At 38.5% G+C, this 22303-nt stretch overlaps 1 protein-coding gene across 2 annotated transcripts in view; it reads right to left on the bottom strand.

Moving 5' to 3' along the window:
• LOC124556650 overlaps window positions 1–22303 on the bottom strand; it is a 637832-nt gene that overhangs the window by 522460 nt on the left and 93069 nt on the right. For both annotated transcript variants that reach the window (XM_047130615.1, XM_047130616.1), the window contains exon 3: window positions 13606–13869. In XM_047130615.1, the coding sequence (XP_046986571.1) occupies window positions 13606–13869 (264 nt within the window). The remainder of the gene's footprint in view (window positions 1–13605; window positions 13870–22303) is intronic.

Below are 22303 nucleotides of genomic sequence, written 5' to 3' on the forward strand. Positions count from 1 at the left end.
TTTATATCATGCCCTTCTTGCTTTGTGCAAAACGAGAGAGCTGCATGCCACAATTGGTGGGCATTGTGCCAAAAGTGTCACAAGAAAGGCCACATAATATCAGTTTGTCATTCTCAGCCTTCCTCAGAACAAATTGATGTTGACATTCATTCTAGGTCATCATTGTTTACTAGTTGAAATAAGCTCTTTATTGAAGTGTCTGTACTGAACACACTGTTATCACCACAAGTGGACACTGGCACAGCTGTGTCACTCTTCAGCCCTCAAACATACACATGGCTGGGTTCCCCACCATTGGCTCCCACCAAACACCATCTGGTAAGCTACAATAAACTGCATATTCCTGTTCATGATCAATTTATTCTCGCAACAGCTTACCAATCTGTACTCTGTCCTATCACATATTTGGTTTTTCATGTACTTTACACTGAAAATTTGACTGGGTTAGACGCTTTTGTTGGTTTTCAATTTTCTACTACTGACACTGTGCATCTTGTATCAGATCAAGCTCCTTATCATGAACTAGGTTCATTGTCTTCTGAATTTTTGGATTTGTTGTCTGAGGGATTAGGCTGTGTGAACAACTTCACAGTGCATATCATGCTTAAACCTTTGGCTTGGGTGCATTTTTCCTAGCGCGGTCCAAATGTGTTCTTACGTGAACAAGAAAAGTCCACATTGGATCAGTTGACATCATTATGCATCATTCGACCAACAAGTGAGTGGGCTACCCAGTGAATGTCAAAAATCTAAGGGTCTACTCCAGGTTTATGAAGTCTTTAAAGTTACAGTAACTGCACAGTCTGTTATTGACACAAACCATCTGCCTCGGGCTGTTAATTACTTGCAAAATTGGCTGGGATCAGTCCTTTTCCCAAATTGACTTAGTTGAAGTCCACTTGCAGGTTCCATTAGATGGCACACCAAAATGATTGCTCGTAGTGAACAAGCCTTTTGGTCATTATCAATGTCAATGTTTATTATTTGGAGAACTAATGCCCGAGCTATATTCCAGGGCATTTTAAAGCATGTTCCTTGTTGCATCAACTATCTTAATAATATTGTAGTTAAAGACACAATGACAGAAGAACATTTACATAACCTCTGTTCTCTCTTTACTCTTTTGCTAACTGCAGGTGTTCAATATAAGCTTACTAATTTACAATTTTTTCAACCTTCTGTTGTGTATCTGTCACAAAATTTCTTGGCAGGGTGTTTGACTCACTGAACTGCATATTGATTGGGAAAATCGCACACTATCATAGGTTTATTCTGGATGCAGCCACTCTGGCTCACCCTCTGCACCAGTTGCTTCATAAAAATGTTCCTTTCAAGTGGTTTCTAGCCTGTGAGCATGCATTTATGCAACTTAAAACAAAATATGCTCCTCGGCTTGCTTTGCCATCTCCCAACTTTTAAACATTTAGTGTTGGCGACAGATGTGTCCTAGTATTTAGTGGGGACAATTACAGCCCATCATCACACAGATGACTTGGAGAAACCTATTGCTTTTGCATCCAAAACACTCAAGGAAGCTCAGCAGCACTATTTGCAAGTCGAAATAGAAGTCCTTGAGACCATTTATGCTTTAAAAAAATTCATGTGTCATACGGTACAAAATTTAATTTTGTCACAGATTATAAAGTTTTAGTTTCCTTGTTTTAACCTTCAGCTGCTTTACCTGACAAAGCCACTTATTGCCTTCAATGTTGAGCCTCATTTTTGTTGAGAGAAGTGTTAAGCATGTGGTACATATGGTATGACAAATGTGTCTTGACCATCTGCCGAGCTGGGCAGCTGACACACTACCTTTCCCTGTTAGGTGGTGTCATTCTCTTGTTGATGGGAGGGGGTACTGCCCACGTTGTGTTTCCAGCAGAACTGTGCATGGAGGTTCCTAACTTGTTACATCAAGGTCATTGGGGAGCCTCTTGCACTAAACAACTGGCCTGCCAACACATGTTCTGGCCAAGTATTGATCAAATGGTAGAGTGCCTGGATGTGGCCTGCCACAAGTGTTCAAATCAACAGCTGCCACTGCACAATGATTTTTTCCCTTGGTAAGCGCCCACATTACCTTGAAAAAGATTCCATATACTTCACTGGACTTTTTTTAGATAGTTTTTGGTGGTTATTGATTATTGATGCCTTTTCCAAATATCTTTATGTTGTTCATTGTCCATCCAATGCAGCAGTCATGACTGTCAAGGCACTGTCCAGTTTATTTCTGTCAGATGTCTACTTGCTACAGTGGTTTCAGATAATAGTCTTCAATTTTTGGATCAATCTTTTAAAGAATTTTTTCACACAATGGAATCTATCACATCACATTGACTCCCTTTTATCCACAGTCCAATGACAATGCAGAACATCTTGTATGAACATTCAGAACACAAATGCACAAATATGTCATGGAATTTCTTAGTGGAGGAGACCCTTGTATTCTTTCTCAGTTGTTACAGAATGACTAATATGGGACCGGAGCCCGCCCAAGCTCTTGTACGGCCAGCAGCCGTGGACACAGCTCAATCTCCTGCTGCCACACAAGTATTCTGTGGCAGTACTGATGTCACTGCACTTTGTCTTGGAAGTCCAGTCTGGCCCCAAGGGTTATGATGATATCTGAGTTGGATTCCAGGCATCATCCACAGTCAGTGCAGGTGCTGTGCATTCATGGTGTGTACCGATGAGCACCTTGTGGCATGCCACTACAATTAGCTGTTCCCTCAGGTGGGCACAGATGACTCCCTGTTGACCACCATGTTGGCACCTCTTCCACTAACATTACAGTTCGCTGAGGGCAGCATGCCAGCCAGACTGACTGATATTACCCACACAACCAACATGGGCTCCAGCTGTTCTGCCAGTAGAACAGCCCAATACAGATGATATTGGTTGGCCTCTGGATGACAGCGTGGAGCTTCTCTTGAGGAAGGGGATGCCATGGCTTCATTAGCATACCCACAGGTGCCTCCTACACTGACTCAAGAAAGTATAAGTAAACATAAAATTGAATACTAAAAATGTGAATACACAAAATTTATGTTCCGTAAAAATATTTATTTAATAGTTCATTATGAGTCAGCTATCAGCTTCCTAAACAACAATTGTGGAAATGATAGATTTTTACTCACCATAAAGATGGCACATTGAGTTGCAGACAAGCGCAACAAAAATATTGTTACACACAAAGCTTTTGGCCAAGCCTTCGTCAGAAAAGGAAAACAAACATGCATTCACACTAGCAAGCCCACCTCACACACACACAACCACTATCTCTGGCTGCTCAGGCCAGACTGGAACTGAAATGTGTCAAACAGGAGCAACAATCCGTTGTGGAATGGGGAAGAGGGAGAGATAGCACAGTACATGTGGGGGAAGAGAGAACAGTGCTGCCTGGCAGAGCATGCAGGGACTTGAGATGGCAGACAAGGCTACCTGGTGCAGTGTCAGGAGGTACTGGGGGTGGGAGGGAAGGGAAAAAAGGAGCAGAAATGAGAGGATCAGAGAAGGGGAAAAGATTGGTGTGTGCATTGGCAGAGAGCAGTGCATAATGAGGGTGAAGGGATCGGAGATGGGAGGAGGTTATAGGACAGAGAGGACAGAAACTGGTGGGTGGACAGTGTGGGGACCGTAGGTTGAGGCTGGAATGATTCAATGTGTTATAAGGATCACTCCCATCTGCACAGTTCAGAAAAGCAGGTGGTGAAGGGGTGGATCCACAGGGCCCATGTTGTGAAGCAGCCATTGACATCAAACATATTGACCAACATAGTAGTCCACTTTGCTCTTGCTCATAGTTCTCCAGTGGACATTCATCCTGGAAAATAGCTGGTTTTTAGTCATACCATCCTGGAAAATAGCTGGTTTTTAGTCATACCAAAATAAAAAGCTGAGCAATGACTGCAGTGGATGTGGTACATGACATGGCTGCTTCAGTTTGTCTCACCTGAGCAGTCAGAGATAGCAAACATGTGTGTGAGGTGGACTTACTAGTGTGAATTTGTGTGTGTTTTCCTTTGCTGATGAAGGCTTTGGCCAAAAGCTTGATGTGTAACAGTTTTTACATCGTGTCTGTTTGGAACTCAGTGTCTCATCTTTGTGGTGAATAGAAATCTATCCTTTCCATAATTGTCAATGCTCCTACATGGATTGTCCATTGTTTGCTCTTTGGTCACTTACCTAATAGCATCAAAAGTCTGACAGATAGCCATATAGCAATTAAAAGGAACTTAAAAGAATTTCTTAATGGCAACTCCTTCTACTCATTAGATGAATTTTTGGATATAGTAAGTGGGTAATTTCCCAACCTCCACAAAGAAAAAAAATATATATATTATTGAGTGTCATGTCATATTTTGTCTAATGTAATATCTTGTATGGACATCTTTTATTAACCTGACACCTACCACATCATTACGAAGTGTCGTATTCATGATCTATGGAACAAGTATTAATCTAATCTAATCTAATCTAATACTATCCAGATAGTCCATGCAACTTCAAAAGAAACTGAATAGCTGCACAAAGAGTACTTTTCAGGTATGTGACATTTTGCAACTATATATTGATACAAAACTGCAAGCATAATGTAACACCCAAAGAAGCTCTAAACAAATAAACCTTGTATTACAATATGTTCAGAGATTAAAAGTATAGGAACATAAAATCCAAAATCATTATACAAGTGAGGAATAGCACAGATCATGTACCTCTTACAAATTACATGAACAAATTGGTGAATGTGATGAACATTGCATACAAAGGTGGGGGGAGGGGGGGGGCTGTGGGGAATATTATTTTACTGATACCACCAGACAACTAAATAAATTTTTTCAACATTTGAATTCACACCACTGTAAAATTGAGTTTACAATGGAGTTGGGAGAAGACTTTTTAGACCTTACCATAGACATTAGTAAGCAATGGCATTCCATTCAAGGTATACAAGAAAGTAACTTATACAGACGCAGTAATACTGGCCAGTTCCCAGCATCCCATAACACACAAACATTCAGTCTTCCACTCCATGGTGCACTGTCTACTATCTTGCCAAGAACCAAAACAGATTTTGAAAATAATTAAAGAAATAGCACACAGCAATGATTATATTTGTACCACGATTGACAGCATACTCAGTAGAAAGGAGAGACAGAGGATAACAGCACTTCTGTACTGTCTTCAGAAAACACTAGCCACTCTGATAACAAATGGGCCCCGATACTATATGTAGGCAGGACATTATAGATATGTGCCAACAAACTAAAATCCAGGAAATATACTCAAGCTTTTTATACTAAAAATACAGTTTTTCACATTCTGTTCAACAGTGAAGATAAGATTCTACCTTTAGAACAGAGTGGAATTTATAGGATTTCCTGTAATTTGTATGGCAAGTTATATGAAAGTCAGTCAGGTAGCACTATAACTACTAGACTGACTGAGCATGAAAGGAGTTGAAGACTGAAAAAGGCTCCACCTTTGCTGAACATGCTCTGAATGAATGTCATTCTTATGATATTCAATCTGATGTCATCCATAGAGGAATTAAGGGCAGAAAACTAACATTAATTGAAATTCTGCCCCTTTATGAACACTGATCAAAGAGCTCTGGCCTGGTCTTTAATGAGTAAACACAGTTTCAGTACACACTCTTACTAAAGTAGTGGCAGTGAGACAATATTTTTCTGGGCATTAGATAATATGCTTGTTGTGACTGTCCCATATGAACATTCCACAGACTCCATTCTACCCTCTACAGCACCCACAACTTTCTTTTTGGCATTTTGGCAGGTTCACCATATTCATCAGTTTGTCTGTATAATATGGTAATCTGTGCCATCACTCAATTGTGTTTTTATTGTTTATACATTCCTATATTATTACTCTTGAAGTATACTTTAAGTTTATAAGTTCACAGATTTTTGGGTATTGCGTTACGTTTATGGTTTTGTATTTATATATACGAGGGCTATCCACAAAGTACATTACATTTTGGAATGAAAAATAAATAAAGTATTGGAAATTTTTATTATTATATACAGATGAAAGCCACACTTAAATACTACTTTTCTACATAGTTGCTATTTAAATTAAGGCACTTATCGTAGCGATGGACGAGCTTGGAAATCCCTTCGTCGTAAAATTCGGCCGCCTGCGCCTTCAACCACGTGGTTAATCAGTAGCCCGGTAGAAACACGATTTTTGTGGATTTCCTGGAAAGAGGCACTACAATAAACTCTCAAAGGTATTGCCAAACTCTGCACAACCTCAGAAGAGCAATACAAAACAAGCGCAGGGGAAAGTTGGGCTCAAAGATCTTGCTGATTCATGACAACGCCCAGGCCCACACAGCAAATGCCACTCGTGAAGTTCTTGAATCTTTTAAGTGGGAGTTGTTTCCTCATCCACCGTACAGTCCCGACCTGGCACCGAGCGACTTCCACTTATTCCCAGCAATGAAGCATTGGTTGGCTATGCAGCATTTTGATGACGACACACAGCTTCAAGAAGAGGTAACCACGTGGTTGAAGGCGCAGGGGGCCGAATTTTACGACAAAGGAATTTCTAAGCTCGTCCATCGCTATGATAAGTGCCTTAATTTAAATGGCAACTATGTAGAAAAGTAGTATTGAAGTGTGGCTTTCATCTGTATATAATAAAAAAAATTTCCAACACTTTATTTATTTTTAATTCCAAAACGTAATGTACTTTGTGGATAGCCCTCGTAGTTGTAAAATGTCACATAACTTTAAAAAACAATCTTTGAACAACTATGAACTTTCACTGAAGTTGTGTGGATTATCAGTGTAATATTAAGATATTTGATAATAGCCTAGGAAGCCAATTATTAAATAAATATTACTGTCAAAGATAAATACTATGTATTCTTTTTTATATGTATATGTTCCTCCAAGTATCAATAGAATATTTCATAAATATTTTAAAATTATGTGTCTAATCAAAGACATATTATAAGCGAATGTTAATTAACAAAATTGTGATCACATTATCTAATATTTTCCACGATATCACAAGCTTCCCTCAGCACTGGTACTGTTTAGGTAAACCATAAGTGGTTCATAACAAACTATCAAATAAATGTTGTTGAACATAAATACTGTGTGTTCATATTTTTAATATTTAATTTTATGTTCACTTGTAATTTCTAGTCAGTTGTACCAAGTGACAGATAACGATTATTTGGAACAGCTTTCATAGACTGTTTAACACAAAAGTTTCTTTTTGTATTGACACTGATAATGATTGCCCTCTGCCATGCACTTGACAATGCTTTGCAGAGAATAGATGAAGATGTAGATAGGGCACTTACATTTAATGTTCAGGATTGCTTTTTATGATACATTTTCAGATATATCTAAGTTAGGTGCTATGTGCACATGTTCCCTCCTGTTGTGAAGTTTCACCAAATTCTGACCTTTATGATTTTTTTGACACTTCACCCTAACACTGCTGTTAACACTGATCAAAAGTGTCTGGGCACCCCTATAGACATCATGGGAGGTTGTCCCAATAGTAAAGAGGAGGTAGGTCCTATTGCAGTGTCAGCTGAGAAGCAGTGGCTTTGAATGTGAACTAATCATTGAATGTCATCCAAGTAAAAATCCATCACGGACATTTCAATTCTTCTAAAGCTGTCCAAGTCAACTATTGGTGCCTGCCATCATGTGTCTTGCCAAAAGTAAAATATGTAGGAACTGGTGTTACAGTACAGAAGTTCTTTTCATGGTAATGCTTTGATCCCCTCATTGTACTTAAGAAAATGCTAAATGCTAAAGAATATGAACACATGTTATTGTGGACAATAACATTCCTCACATGTACCAGCCTGCCCAGAGTTCCAGCCTAAACCCAATAGAACACATTTAGGATGAGTTAAAATGTTGACTTCTCTTAAGACCCCAGAATCCAACATCTGTCACTATATTCTCTGTTTTCAGCTGTCGATAAAGAATGGGCTGCCATTCCTCAGCAGATATTCAGATACCTGATTGAAAGTGCCCCATTAGAGTTCAAGCCATCATAAAGGTGAAGGATAGACACACACCATATTAATGTCCACTAATAGGTGTGTGGATACTCTAGGTCAGCTAGTGCAGATAATTCCAGGAATGTACAAAACATCTGGTGAGGGCAATGACTTGGGAAACTTAACTTATAGAGTGAGATTGTGTAATGTGATCATGTATTGTTGATCAAAATGGGGACATGTTAACAGCAAGAAAGATGTATTCTAACTTAAAAATGTAAAAAGTCATTTTACAACAAGGAAAATTAACAGTTTAGATTTGTCTCATTTCACTCTTTAAAAAAATGTCTTAATTGTATGAAAAACTAGAAATTGATACAGTTTAGTTTCTGGAAGGTGACAGAATCCCACCCACAATGCATTATGTGTGGAATTCTGGGTGTATTATAATTCATTTGAGGTATGAGAGTTTGTCAACTGATACTGGTCTCCTCATATTATGTTATGGTATGGTATTAGTAAGTTCACTGTATCTTTTTTCTTCTTCTTCTTCTTCGTTTCACCCAACTTTGGGGTACGTTGAATCAATCACTTCTGTGTGTTCTGTGCCTTTCTTTTCGCCCAGTACTGCTTCATTCTTTCTGATCTTGCTTTTCTTTCCTCATCAGATATGACAATCGTTCTTTTCTTTCTATTTTGGAGCTGGAATCCCTCTTTTCTGTCTTTGCTTATCATTTTTGCGGTCCTGTCTGTGAGCATTTTTTCTGTGATGTGTAGTTCTCTTAAGTCTTTCTCTGTTTGGATAAACCAATTTGGTTTGGATTTTTTATTCCTGAAGTAGTCAAACATTCTTTTTGTAAGTCTATTTGGGTTCATTCTGAGAATGTGCCCATAAAACTCAATTCTTCTTTTCCTCATTGTATCCGAAAGTTTTTCTGTGGTTTTGTAGAGTGTTTCATTTTTGGTATGAATTAGTTTGTCGTTATGAAATTTGGGGCCTAAAATTTTTCTCAATATTTTTCTTTCTTTGATCTCTAGCCTTTCAATTGGGCCATGGTTAGTGATAGATAATGTCTCAGCTGCATATAGTGCTTCTGGTTTAATGACAGTGCTGTAATGTTTTATTTTTGAATTCCATGAGAGGGACTTTTTATTATAAGTATTTTTAGTAAGCTGAAAGGCTAGTTCAACTTTGTTTCTTCTTAATTCTATTGCTTTTTTCTCAAGGGCATTCCAGCTAATCCATTCACCAAGATATTTGAATTCTTTAACAATTTCAATCTTTTGGTCTCTTACTTTAAGATATTTCATTGGCTTTTTTATATTTGTGATTATTTTGGTTTTTTCAAAAGAAATTTTAAGGCCTATTTTCTCTGCTTGTTTCTGTAATTCGAGGATCTGTTCTTTGGCTTCTTCCCATGTTTCAGCTAGTAGGGCCATATCATCTGCAAATGCTAGGCAATTAACCTTGATGCCTTTGTTTTTTGTTCCTAGTCGGATTCCACTATTGATTTTCTTGTTCCATTCTCTTACTATTTTTTCTAGGGCACAGTTAAATAACAATGGAGAGAGTCCATCACCTTGTCGTACTCCAGTTTTTATCTCAAATAGGTCTGAGAGTTCTCCCATAAATTTAATTTTGGAGTATGTGTTGGTGATGGTTTCTCTAATTAGGTTTGTAGTTTTATTGTCTAGGTTCAATTCTTTTAATATGGAGATTAGAGATTCCCTGTCTATGGAGTCGTACGCCTTTTGAAAGTCAATGAATGTGATGACATACGCTTTTGCTCTCGATTTTTGGTAGGCCATAAGATTTTTGAGGTTTAGAATTTGTTCTGGGCAGGATCTTCCCTTTCTGAAGCCTGCCTGCTATTCTCCAAGTTGACAATCTAGCTGGGGTTCTGCTCTGTTCAAAAGGACTTTAGACAGTATTTTGTATGTTACGTCAAGGAGCGAAATCCCTCTGTAATTGTTGGGGTCTGTTCTGGATCCCCTCTTATGAATTGGGTGAATGAGGGCCATCTTCCATTCATCCGGAATTCTTTCTGTTTTCCATATTTCTTCAAATATGTTTTGGAGAGATTCTATGGCATTTCTATTGACATTTTTCCACAGTTCAGCTGTAATTTGGTTCTCTCCCGAAGCCTTATAGTTTTTGAGATTCAAAATGATTGATTGTAGTTCCTCGACGGTGGGTGGTTCTGAGTTATGACTTGTTGAAGTTGAGTTGCTGAAATCCATTTTTTCAATTGGTTCTTTACAGTTGAGAAGGTTTCTGAAATATTCCCTCAAAATTTTGCAATTATCCCTGTTGTTGTGTGCAATATTACCATTTTTATCTTGTAATTGGAGTGTCGGTGGGCTGTACTTGGTTATTTTTTGTTTAAAAGTTCTGTAAAAGCTCCTAGTCTTGTTTTTGTTGAAGTCTTCGTTGATCTGCAAAAGAAGTTGATCTTCTTGTGCTTTTTTAATTCTTTTGAGGTTTTTACTCACTAGTTTTCTTACACTCAGGAAATTTTGCCTATTATATTCATTTTTCTGAGATTGCATCTGTTGCCATGCTTTCTTTCTTTGCTCAATAAGTTTGTCACATTCCTCTGTCCACCATGCGTGTTTTTTGATTTTGGTTATAGATGCTATTTGTTCAGCTTTGGTTAGTAGGCTTTCCTTCATTTGATCCCAATTTTGGTTCCTTATATCTTGAGTCGCGAGGGGAAACTCCTTCGAATTCATTATCTTTTCTGGATCGTATCTTCTGCTTTTGGGTTTACTGTTTCTATCTTTCCTTTTGGGGATAATTTTGAGTTTTATTTTAGAAAGATAGTGATCAGAATCCAAGTTTGCTCCTCTGAGTACTTTGACATTTTGTATTTCTGTATGGTGTTTCCATTTTATCGCCACATGATCAAGTTGAAATTCACCCAAGTGTGGGTTTGGTGAGGTCCATGTCTTCTGTTTTCTGGGTAGTCTCTTAAAGGCTGTGGATTTCAAGATCAAGCCATGCGCTTGGCAGAGTTCTACTAATCTGACTCCATTTTGGTTAGTTCTATTGTGCGCTGGGTAGTTTCCAACAATATTTTTGTATTTCTTCTCTTTTCCTACTTGAGCATTGAAGTCCCCCGTAAGTATGATGTTGTGTTTGTCTGGGATCTTTTGCACCACGTCATCTAGTTGTTCCCAAAAACGTTCCACCTTTTCCTTATTTTTCCTATTGTCTTCATTTATTTTATATGTAAAATTTTGAACAAATAATTTTTGAAGCAGTATTTCTATATGTAATGATTATGTGCATACTTTTGTTGGACCTAAAACCAGCTATTAGTAATGGTTTTTATTTATTTTCATAATTACAATATAAAATTAGAGCATTTCAAGTAAGTAATTCATTTTATAAAATCAACTTCTACAAATTCAAATTATTATGTAAATCTCTGTGTTACATTCCCTTCATATGTAAATTATATCTTTGGTTTGAGTGTGTTGTGAGATCTGGCAAGAGTTGGAATAGCATAGCTGTATCTTCCCTAGCAGTGTGAGAAGTTGAGGCTAAGCAAGCAGAGTGGAATTATGTGCTAGTATGCAGTTAAACAATGTTTTATGTTATTTGGCAAAGAGTTTATGATTAATTGAAAGTAATACTGAAATCATATGTTGAAATCAATTAAGAAAGGTCACCAGTTCCACATGTTGCATGAAAAAAGGGAGAGAGAGAGAAAAGAAAAAAAATTGAAGCATGTAATAGAATGACTACAATTGTTGATAGAATAAGTCCTAAAACAAACGTAAAATTTATGTTTCGCTTCCTGCTCCTGAATAATTTTAAATATATTGCAACTATCTTGTAATTTTGGAGTAAATTATAATTAAAGTTGAAATCAATGTGACATGTAGCCTCTAACTTAGATGTATCTGAAGAGGTATCCATCTGCACTGTTCATTGTGGTCACCCACTATCATCCATAAAAATGAAGTCAGGGCTGAACGCACCCCTGAAGAGATGTAGATGGGGAAGCAGTAAAGTTTCAAAATGATGTTGATTGGTGAGCATACCACATTCAAAGAGCTGTAGGTCAGTATGCCCATGCAACATTATGCCTTGCCACACCATAATACTTGGACCACCAAAACAATTATGTATGACCATGTTCCTGGGGGCGTTAATTATTTTTGCTCTATAAGGGAATGACAAAAATTACTACTCAGACTAAATCTGTTATCATTTGAGAAGAGCACATGATCCCACTCCTTGTTGGTCAATTTCTATAGTCTTGTTACCATAAAAAACCGTGCCACCAATGTTTGGGCATTAATGGAACACAGTTTACTAGTCAATTGGGTAGAAAGACCACCCCCACAGTCATCATGTCACTATGGAGCATGAGAGTATTAGAGTTCTGTAAAATGTGGTTACCACTGCACCCACTGTTTGGCATGGGTCCTGTCTTGCCTGTTGCACGCTGTAGCAGTCATCTGCCGCTCCATTTGACCACAACAGATTACCTTGTCTCATTCTGGCAGCAGTGCCTGTGGTTCAGAATGCTCCCTATAATGTGAAACAATGCTATGAGCAATAACAAACTCCTGGGCCACAGTCATCACATTCCATTCTTGTTCCAGTTTCCTGGTATTTCTTCCACATGTATTTTTCCAACATCTGCAACACACTGTGTACCATCATATCACATGGAATAAATAAATAAATAAATAAAGTCATCCAGATGTTGTCTCTGGGCCATGTCATAATGAAGAACACCATCACAGTGCTCTATAGGTGCTCACTAACTGACACCCACTGTCTTTTCCTGTTCCTTTAAATGTCTCGTGTTGTGGTGTCAGCCCATTCGGTGCTGTAGTTCCACTGACTTCATGCCATGTGATGTCCAACTTTCTATGCATGACTGGGAGGCCTATGGCAACATGCTACTGCACTTTCACTCACTTCCACAAAGTAGTTAATGTGTTATGTTATTTTATCGATCACATTATTAAGTTTTGCAGAATAATGTACTTCACCATCTATTCTGTTCCCTAAATTTCCTCATTTATCTCCTTCATGTTTTAAATGTGTGTAACATTTGGGGACAAGATGTTTTCACCAAATAGTGACCCTGTCTGTGTGAAATTACTTTATTTTCTGACAGGATAAAGCAGAAAACTTTAATCTTTTTGATTAAATGCATTGAGAGCAGTGAAGATTACAGTTTAATTTGGAAAAAAAGAAGTATACTCAGTTTTTGTCATGTTCACTCATCCAACCACCTGTTATCTACAAATGAATGGTTGCTGGCAGAGTACTTTCCTTATGATTTCTATGCTAAAAACCTTTGTTCTTCAGATACCATTGGTTTTTATTTGCAGCCAGAGGATCGACAAAGCTTAGAGTGGAAGAGAGAATTCCTTAATTTTGCTAGTTATGTGTTCTGTCAGTCATATTCACAAAAAAGGCACTATTTAGCATTTAAAAGTAGAACAATCAAAATAAACGACTATTGCAAATACAGTCAGATTTTGATATTATTTCTAGGATGAATTTGCAATTTTTCAGTTTCAATACAGAAAAAAAGGAAAATTTTAATATGTAACTATGATACATAATTCATACTTCTCCCTTGTACCTCCACAGTCTTAGCAGCACCTTGATTTAATTTTGATATATCCATCTGCAGAATACTTGCAAGGCTTCTCTTGATATTTATGGACCACAATGGCTCATCTTTCAAAATACTGATTGATTGTACATAGCCTTGTTGATAATGAACAATAAATTGGTTCTCAAGATGATGAGAATTGTTTGGTAAGAGTATATGTTTTACATGATTTCTTTCCTCATCATTGTCACCTAAATTTCCATTATGTAGTGATGTTGAACAGTCATGAAACTGCAAAGGAGAAACCATTGTTAAAATGTTGTGAGAAAAGTGGTGATATTACATTAAATTTTTGTTACAGATACAATTTACAATAGAAGTTAGAAAACTATAAAAACTCCACTATAATGAAAGGTTTTCTATACTAATAATAATAATAATAGTAATTAAGAATTATGTATTGTTGGAAATAGAGTTATTTTGTAAAAGGAAAAAGATATTTTGAGAAGACCAAAGTTATTCTCAAGAATTAAGAAGTATGGGCAATTAAAAAAAGTTACAGTATATTTTTGAAAAATTTATGAACCCACATTGCAATATAACTAGTGAACTCCAGTGATTTTACCCTCCAAAGCCATAACTTTATAAGAAAGTTAATGTAATATAATACAATAACCTTTTGTATTGTTTACATCAATTCATCATGTTATTCAATTTTATGTAGCTCTTAAGAGCATACATTTTTTTAAAAATAAGTGAAGTATTTAAGAAACACAGTAAAATTCTAACAGCATTAAAACGTATTCTGTGAGTAATATATTATCAGCCTGTCTGGCTACCCGTGTGGTCTAACACACTGCTTTCCAAGTGGGAAGGCGTGATGGTCCCCAGCACGAATCTGACCAGTGGATTAGTGTCGAGGTCCGGTGTGCCAGTCAGCTTGTGGATGGTTTTTAGGGCAGTGTTCCATCTGCCTCAGCGAATGTGGGCTGGTTCCCCTTATTCCACCTCAGCTACTCTATGTCAGTGACTGCTGTGCAAACACTGTCTCCATGTATGCGTACACCATAATTACTCTACCGGGGGGATGGGGGGATCCACTGGGGGCCGAACGGTACAATAACCCTGGGTTGGGTGTGGGGTAGCAGTGGGGTGAGTGGACTGCTGTAGCCTGTTGTGGGGTTGTGAACCACTGAGGGCTATGGAGGGGACGAGGCCTCTCTGTTCTTTCTGTGTCCCCAGGTCAATACACACATACATACATACATACATACATACATACAATACATTATCTGTTTTGCTTTTGTCCAAATGTGTGTTGTCATCCATTTTTAGCTGTCAATCTTCTGTTCCTGTATTGCCCATTTTATGATTTCTTTACAAAAGAGCCATTATTGATCAATTAATTGGTAAGAGAAAAAAAATACTCTATCTTTATAACAGTATTGTTATATACAGCTTCATTTCATATTTTAGTTGCCATTTGTTTGGCTGTCCCATCACTTGTGCCATTTTAGCTTCACCTAGTGTTTATAGTACAGGAGTGTACATCAAAATCTTCACTGATAATCTGTAAGACTTGCTGCTTATTGTGTGCTTAGGAGAAAAATGTTAATGACCAGAGGGCAGCCACTACTGAGGAACAAATGTAGCAGCATTATCTTTGTTGTAGTAATGAAAATTTGATTTAGGAACAATTTGTGCTCAAATAATCTGACAGTAAACTATTTTAAGTTAATGTTTGTGATATGCAATTCTGAAAGTGATCAAAGATGAGGAAGGATACAGTTGTATAACGTTTATTACAATATTACAATTACTAGATTCAGTAAGAATGAAATCAAAATGGACAGCTCTGACGATGATCTCTACTAAAATTGCTCTATTAATTCTCACTCGCACTAAGTGACAACACTTTTTATATTGTAGAACATTAAAATTTAAAGTGAAGCCTAGAAAAGTTTGTTGCTTCATAAGGAAATAATCTTCTGAATTACATTCCCTTATCATGTGCTGTAGAAGGAAGAAAGGAAGGAAGGAAGGTTAGGGTTTAATGTCCCATCAGCATCAAAGCCATTAGAGATGGATCACAATTTCAGAATGATTCAGTAATGGAAGGAGGAAATTGGCCATGACCTTTCAAAGGAACCCTCCTGGCATTTGTCTGGGGGTGATTTTAAGGAAAGTACGAAAAACCTAAATCAGGATGGCTGGACATGGATTTAAACTCTCATCCTTCTGAATGCAAGTTCAGTCTGCCAATCACTGTGCCACCTTTCTCAGTCCATGCTGTAGAGTACTGTACCTTCTGGAGCATAAAATAGTCAACAATAGGATATATAAAACACAATTTGATTTTCAACTCCAAAAATAACTCAATGCCATGAGTATGTAATGCTAAGAAACAGAACTTCCTGGTTTGGGTAATGCATTGTTAGTACCCCTCTGTCTTAATATTCTCAAGAAAACCAAAACACTCCTTGGGCCACCACAACCCATTGGTGTACTTCTGCGATAGGTTCACAAATATTTCTTTTAGCACTGGTTGAAGGCTGTGTGTCCTCTATTATTAAAATTATGGAAAAAAAACATTACAGTAAATTACCTGATATTACCACATAAACAAAAATAGTATTTACTACACTTTACATACTGCACAAAGCATATAGTAGTTATGGAAGATAAATGTATTATTCCCTAAAACAAACTCATTCTGTGGATATACAATAACAAATCCTTGCTAGTATAATCAAGATTTGCAACAGATTAATGATGGAGAACAACTCCAACCATTTCTCATATAAACTGTTACTGCTGGAAACCATGACTTTTCAAATATCAGAAATACCCAAAGATGTTCAAGATGGCGTCCAGTGTAAAAGTCTGATGTGTATCTCATCAAAAAGTGCCAATTTTGCTGGTAAGAAGAAAGTGTGTGTAAAATATAAACGTGGAATATCAAAACTAAATGACTGTGTTTCTAAATTACAACTCATGATCAGTGAACTGAAAATGGATATTAGTAAACTTACATTAGAAAAACGTGAGCTGATTTTGAAACAGGAAATGATGAAAGAAGACTCAGATAAGTTTACAAAAGATGTGTGCAGAAACAGTTCACAGAGTGTCAGAAATAAAAAAAAAAAAAAGTGTGGAAACAGCATAAATTTAGTGCACAACAACGGCTGTGATGTGTTATCTATGATAAATAACGAAAACTCCAAAAGTAAACAAAGTGCTCTTGCATTGTCAAGAAGTAGTGTGTTTAGCAACTCCTGTAAAATAAATAACAACAGCTACAAGAAAGTTTTAAGTACTGGAAAGCATGTGGGGGCAATACACAAGATTTTATTTCTATCTGATAGTCATGGATGACACTGTGCTAGTTTATTAAATCAAACACTTCCACCAAGATATTTTGCAATGTCCATTGTCGACCAAATGCTCAATTGAAATATGTTGTTAATAACACTGAAGAAAATGTAAAGGACTTAGTAAATTTGGCTGTGTTATTGTTCTGACTGGAACAAATGATGTAGAATCAGATATCAAGGATTACCAATGCACAGCACCCTACAGATTTGACAGGGTGGACTGGAATGACAAAATATACAAAATGAACACGTTCTAGATGGAATATGTTACCCAGTATGGTCACGTCTGCAGCTCGTGGTCTCGCATTCGCATTCTCGCTTCCCATGCATGGGGTCCCGGGTTTGATTCCCGGTGGGGTCAGGACTGGGTGTCTGTGTTGTCCTCATCATTTCATCATCATTCATGAAAGTGGCAAGATTGGACTGAGCAAAGGTTGGGAATTTGTACGGGTGCTGATAACCTCACAGCTGAGCGCCCCAAAAACCAATCATCATAATCAGTACAGTGACACTAAGATACTGGATGTTAATCTGTTTTTAAGGAGCACTGATTTTACAAAGTATGGGCTACATTTGGTGCTGGAAGGGAAAGAAAAACTATGCAGGAACCTTCATTATTCAGCCATGATTCATTCCACCACACCGTCACTGATCTCTGTAACTGCTTGCAACAGGCAGATCAATCACTCACCAAAACTGTATGCTTACAATATGGGAAAATAACAGAAGAAGAAAACAAAATAATTACAGTAAATATGCATACTATGGAATGAACAAGCGTCAAGGTAGCAACACAGAAGACAATATCACGATAGTATACAAAAATGACAGAAGAAGAAACCTTCAGTGGAATGAACAAATGGCAGGGAACCAGCACAGAAGACAACATGACTATGTAAAAAGACTGAGGAGGAAGCCAAACCAGAGTGGACAGAAGATATAAACAACAGGTCATGATGAAGTACCAGGCAGAAGTTAGCGTCCAAACAACACATTTTTTATGGCCCAATCCACTGCAGAAGAAAAAGACCATGTAGTAGTCCAGGACTCCCAGGTGGTGAAAATCATGTTAGAAACAAAAAGTAGATTATGGCCTATTCTTCAAAGAATTAACCCAGCAAGAAATATACCTCTCATAGAATTGAATAATTCTTTAACTCTCCTTTATCATAATGTGCAGGGCTTAACCAGTAAACTATATGAGCTAGAGGTCTTTTTGAATGGTTCACTGAAGGAGACTTCTATCTTGCATGTAACTGAGCACTGGCTGCAAGAAATACAGAAATGTGCAGTTGGGATTTCAGATTTTCAGTTGGGCTGCAGCTTTTGGAGGGTAACATATAGAGGAGGTGGAACATGTATATATGTAAGAGTAGATATTAAATTAAAGTAAAGTAGGTTTATAAATGTCTGCTGTATTGAAAAATATTTGGAATACTGTTTATGTGAACTGAAAGATAGTAAAATATTAATTGCATGTATATATAGGTCCCCATCTGGCAATTTTGAATTGTTTTCTGAAAATTTGGAAAATCTTCTGAACCATCTAAACAGTCAGTCAAAATACATAATTGTGCTTGGGTATTTCAATGTTAATTTCAAGGACAATTGTAAAAAAAGGGCAAAAACTTGTTAATCTACTAAAAACATACAATATGAACATGCGTGTAGAAGATACCAGCAGATACGGCAGCAAAAGTGAAAGTACTATAGACCAAATATTCATTGACGAATCAAAATGTTGCTTTAAATCTCAGGTATTGGATACAGGTTTCTCTGACCATCAGGAAGTTAAATTGACTCTAGAGAAATCTCATGAGAAAAGTAACAAGAGGGGTTATATCGAGAGAAGATTAATTAATTATGACAGCATTAGGGTTTTTAATCTAATGTTAAAAAATGTAAACTGGGACATGGAAAGCAATAGTTCTGTGGATATAAAATTCAAGTTCTTGTCAAATTATAAATACTGCTATGATATTTCATTCCCTCTGAACAAAATAAAAATTAACAAACACTCAAATTCTTGGATAACAAGTGAAATAAGTGTGTCATCAGAAAGTCTTAGAATCCTATGTAAGTGTGCAAAGTAAATTACTGTCTTGAAACAATATGTAAAGTGTTATAGGGGAAAGCACAGGGAAGCCATAGTTGCTGCGAAAAAGAAGCACAATGATTCATCTGTCAGAAAGGGTAACAACAAAATGAAATCTATGTGGAAAGTTATTAATAACCATACAGGCAAACATGAAAATGCAAGTAATAAAATCACCATAAAACACAGAAATGAAGTTTTTGATGATTCACTTTTAATAGCTAATATATTTAATGATCTTTATATTAATGTAGCCGGAAACGTGATCACCACTACATGTAATCCAAAGATGAAGGTATCAACTCCAATAAATGAAAGGATAATGTACCTATATCCCGTAACACCCAAAGAAGTACAAACGGCTATCAGCAAACTAAAGAGTAAAATGACCTGTGGATTTGATGGTAGCCCTGACGAAATTATTAAATATAGTACCAATAATGTTGTCTCCCAACTTGTGGACATAATCAATGACTCCTTTGAAACTGGTGTGTTTCCAAGTAAACTTAAGCAGTCAGCAGTAATACCAGTTTATAAGAGTGGTGACAAGTTTGACATTAGAAATTTCAGACCACTATAATTAATCTGTATTTTCGAAAATAATTGAAAGAATGATGTATAATAGATTGCTAGAATTCCTAAACAAAAATAAAATTCTTGGAAATGCACAGAATGGTTTCAGAAAAGGCAAAGCTACACAAACGGTTCTCTTAAGTTTCCTAAAACTTGATTACAGATCAATTGAGGACAAGGAACTGATCTGTGGGTTGTTTTTGGATCTTTCTAAAGTGTATGATCTTATAAATCATAATCTACTGCTGTTAAAACTGTATTATTATGGTGTCCATGGTATGAGTGGTTCAAGTTATATTTAACTGATAGGAAACAAAGAGCACAACTTTCTCAGGATGGAAATGCGTACCATTCTGAATATACACTCCTGGAAATGGAAAAAAGAGCACATTGACACCGGTGTGTCAGACCCACCATACTTGCTCCGGACACTGCGAGAGGGCTGTACAAGCAATGATCACACGCACGGCACAGCGGACACACCAGGAACCGCGGTGTTGGCTGTCGAATGGCGCTAGCTGCGCAGCATTTGTGCACCGCCGCCGTCAGTGTCAGCCAGTTTGCCGTGGCATACGGAGCTCCATCGCAGTCTTTAACACTGGTAGCATGCCGCGACAGCGTGGACGTGAACCGTATGTGCAGTTGACGGACTTTGAGCGAGGGCGTATAGTGGGCATGCGGGAGGCCGGGTGGACGTACCGCCGAATTGCTCAACACGTGGGGCGTGAGGTCTCCACAGTACATCGATGTTGTCGCCAGTGGTCGGCGGAAGGTGCACGTGCCTGTCGACCTGGGACCGGACCGCAGCGACGCACGGATGCACGCCAAGACCGTAGGATCCTACGCAGTGCCGTAGGGGACCGCACCGCCACTTCCCAGCAAATTAGGGACACTGTTGCTCCTGGGGTATCGGCGAGGACCATTCGCAACCGTCTCCATGAAGCTGGGCTACGGTCCCGCACACCGTTAGGCCGTCTTCCGCTCACGCCCCAACATCGTGCAGCCCCCCTCCAGTGGTGTCGTGACAGGCGTGAATGGAGGGACAAATGGAGACGTGTAGTCTTCAGCGATGAGAGTCGCTTCTGCCTTGGTGCCAATGATGGTCGTATGCGTGTTTGGCGCCGTGCAGGTGAGCGCCACAATCAGGACTGCATACGACCGAGGCACACAGGGCCAACACCCGGCATCATGGTGTGGGGAGCGATCTCCTACACTGGCCGTACACCACTGGTGATCGTCGAGGGGACACTGAATAGTGCACGGTACATCCAAACCGTCATCGAACCCATCGTTCTACCATTCCTAGACCGGCAAGGGAACTTGCTGTTCCAACAGGACAATGCACGTCCGCATGAATCCCGTGCCACCCAACGTGCTCTAGAAGGTGTAAGTCAACTACCCTGGCCAGCAAGATCTCCGGATCTGTCCCCCATTGAGCATGTTTGGGACTGGATGAAGCGTCGTCTCACGCGGTCTGCACGTCCAGCACGAACGCTGGTCCAACTGAGGCGCCAGGTGGAAATGGCATGGCAAGCCGTTCCACAGGACTACATCCAGCATCTCTACGATCATCTCCATGGGAGAATAGCAGCCTGCATTGCTGCGAAAGGTGGATATACACTGTACTAGTGCCGACATTGTGCATGCTCTGTTGCCTGTGTCTATGTGCCTGTGGTTCTGTCAGTGTGATCATGTGATGTATCTGACCCCAGGAATGTGTCAATGAAGTTTCCCCTTCCTGGGACAATGAATTCACGGTGTTCTTATTTCAGTTTCCAGGAGTGTAGAAGTTCTAATTATGGGGTTCCCCAGAGCTCAGTATTGGGACCATTGTTATTCTTGATTTTTATTAATGACCTACCACAACAATTTTCAACAGCTGATACCAAATTATTTGCTGATTATATCAGCTTCATTACAAAAGGGAAAAATGATTATGAGATGGAGCAAAACAGTTTAAACATAACTGTCTAGTTGTCAATGACAAGAAAACTGTATGGATGAACTTCAACCACGTAAGGAACAAAAATACACTACTGGCCATTAAAATTGCTACACCACAAATATGACGTGCTGCAGATGCGAAATTTAACCGACAGGAAGAAGATGCTGTGATATGTAAATGATTAGCTTTCCAGAGCATTCACACAAGGTTGGCATGAGTGGCGAGACCTACAACGTGCTGACATGTGGAAAATTTCCAATCGATTTCTCATACACAAATAGCAGTAGACTGGCATTGCCTGGTGAAACGTTGTTGTCATGCCTCGTGTAAGGAGGAGAAATGAGTACCATCACGTTTCTGGCTATGATAACGGTCAGATTGTAGCCTATCGCGATTGTGGTTTATCATATCACAACATTGCTGCTCGTGTTGGTCGAAATCCAATGACTGTTAGCAGAATATGGAATTGGTGGGTTCAGGAGGGTAATACGGAATGCCGTGCTGGATCCCAACAGCCTCGTATCACTAGCAGTTGAGATGACAGGCATCTTATCCGCATGGCTGTAATGGATCGTGCAGTCACGTCTCGATCCCTGAGTCAACAGATGGGGACATTTGCAAGACAACAACCATCTGCACCAACAGTTTGATGACATTTGCAGCAGCATGGACTATCAGCTCGGAGACCATAGCTGCGGTTACCCTTGATGCTGCATCACAGACTGCCTGCAATGGTGT

Source organism: Schistocerca americana, chromosome X (assembly GCF_021461395.2).
Source record: "Schistocerca americana isolate TAMUIC-IGC-003095 chromosome X, iqSchAmer2.1, whole genome shotgun sequence".
Taxonomy (NCBI): Eukaryota; Metazoa; Arthropoda; class Insecta; order Orthoptera; family Acrididae; genus Schistocerca; species Schistocerca americana.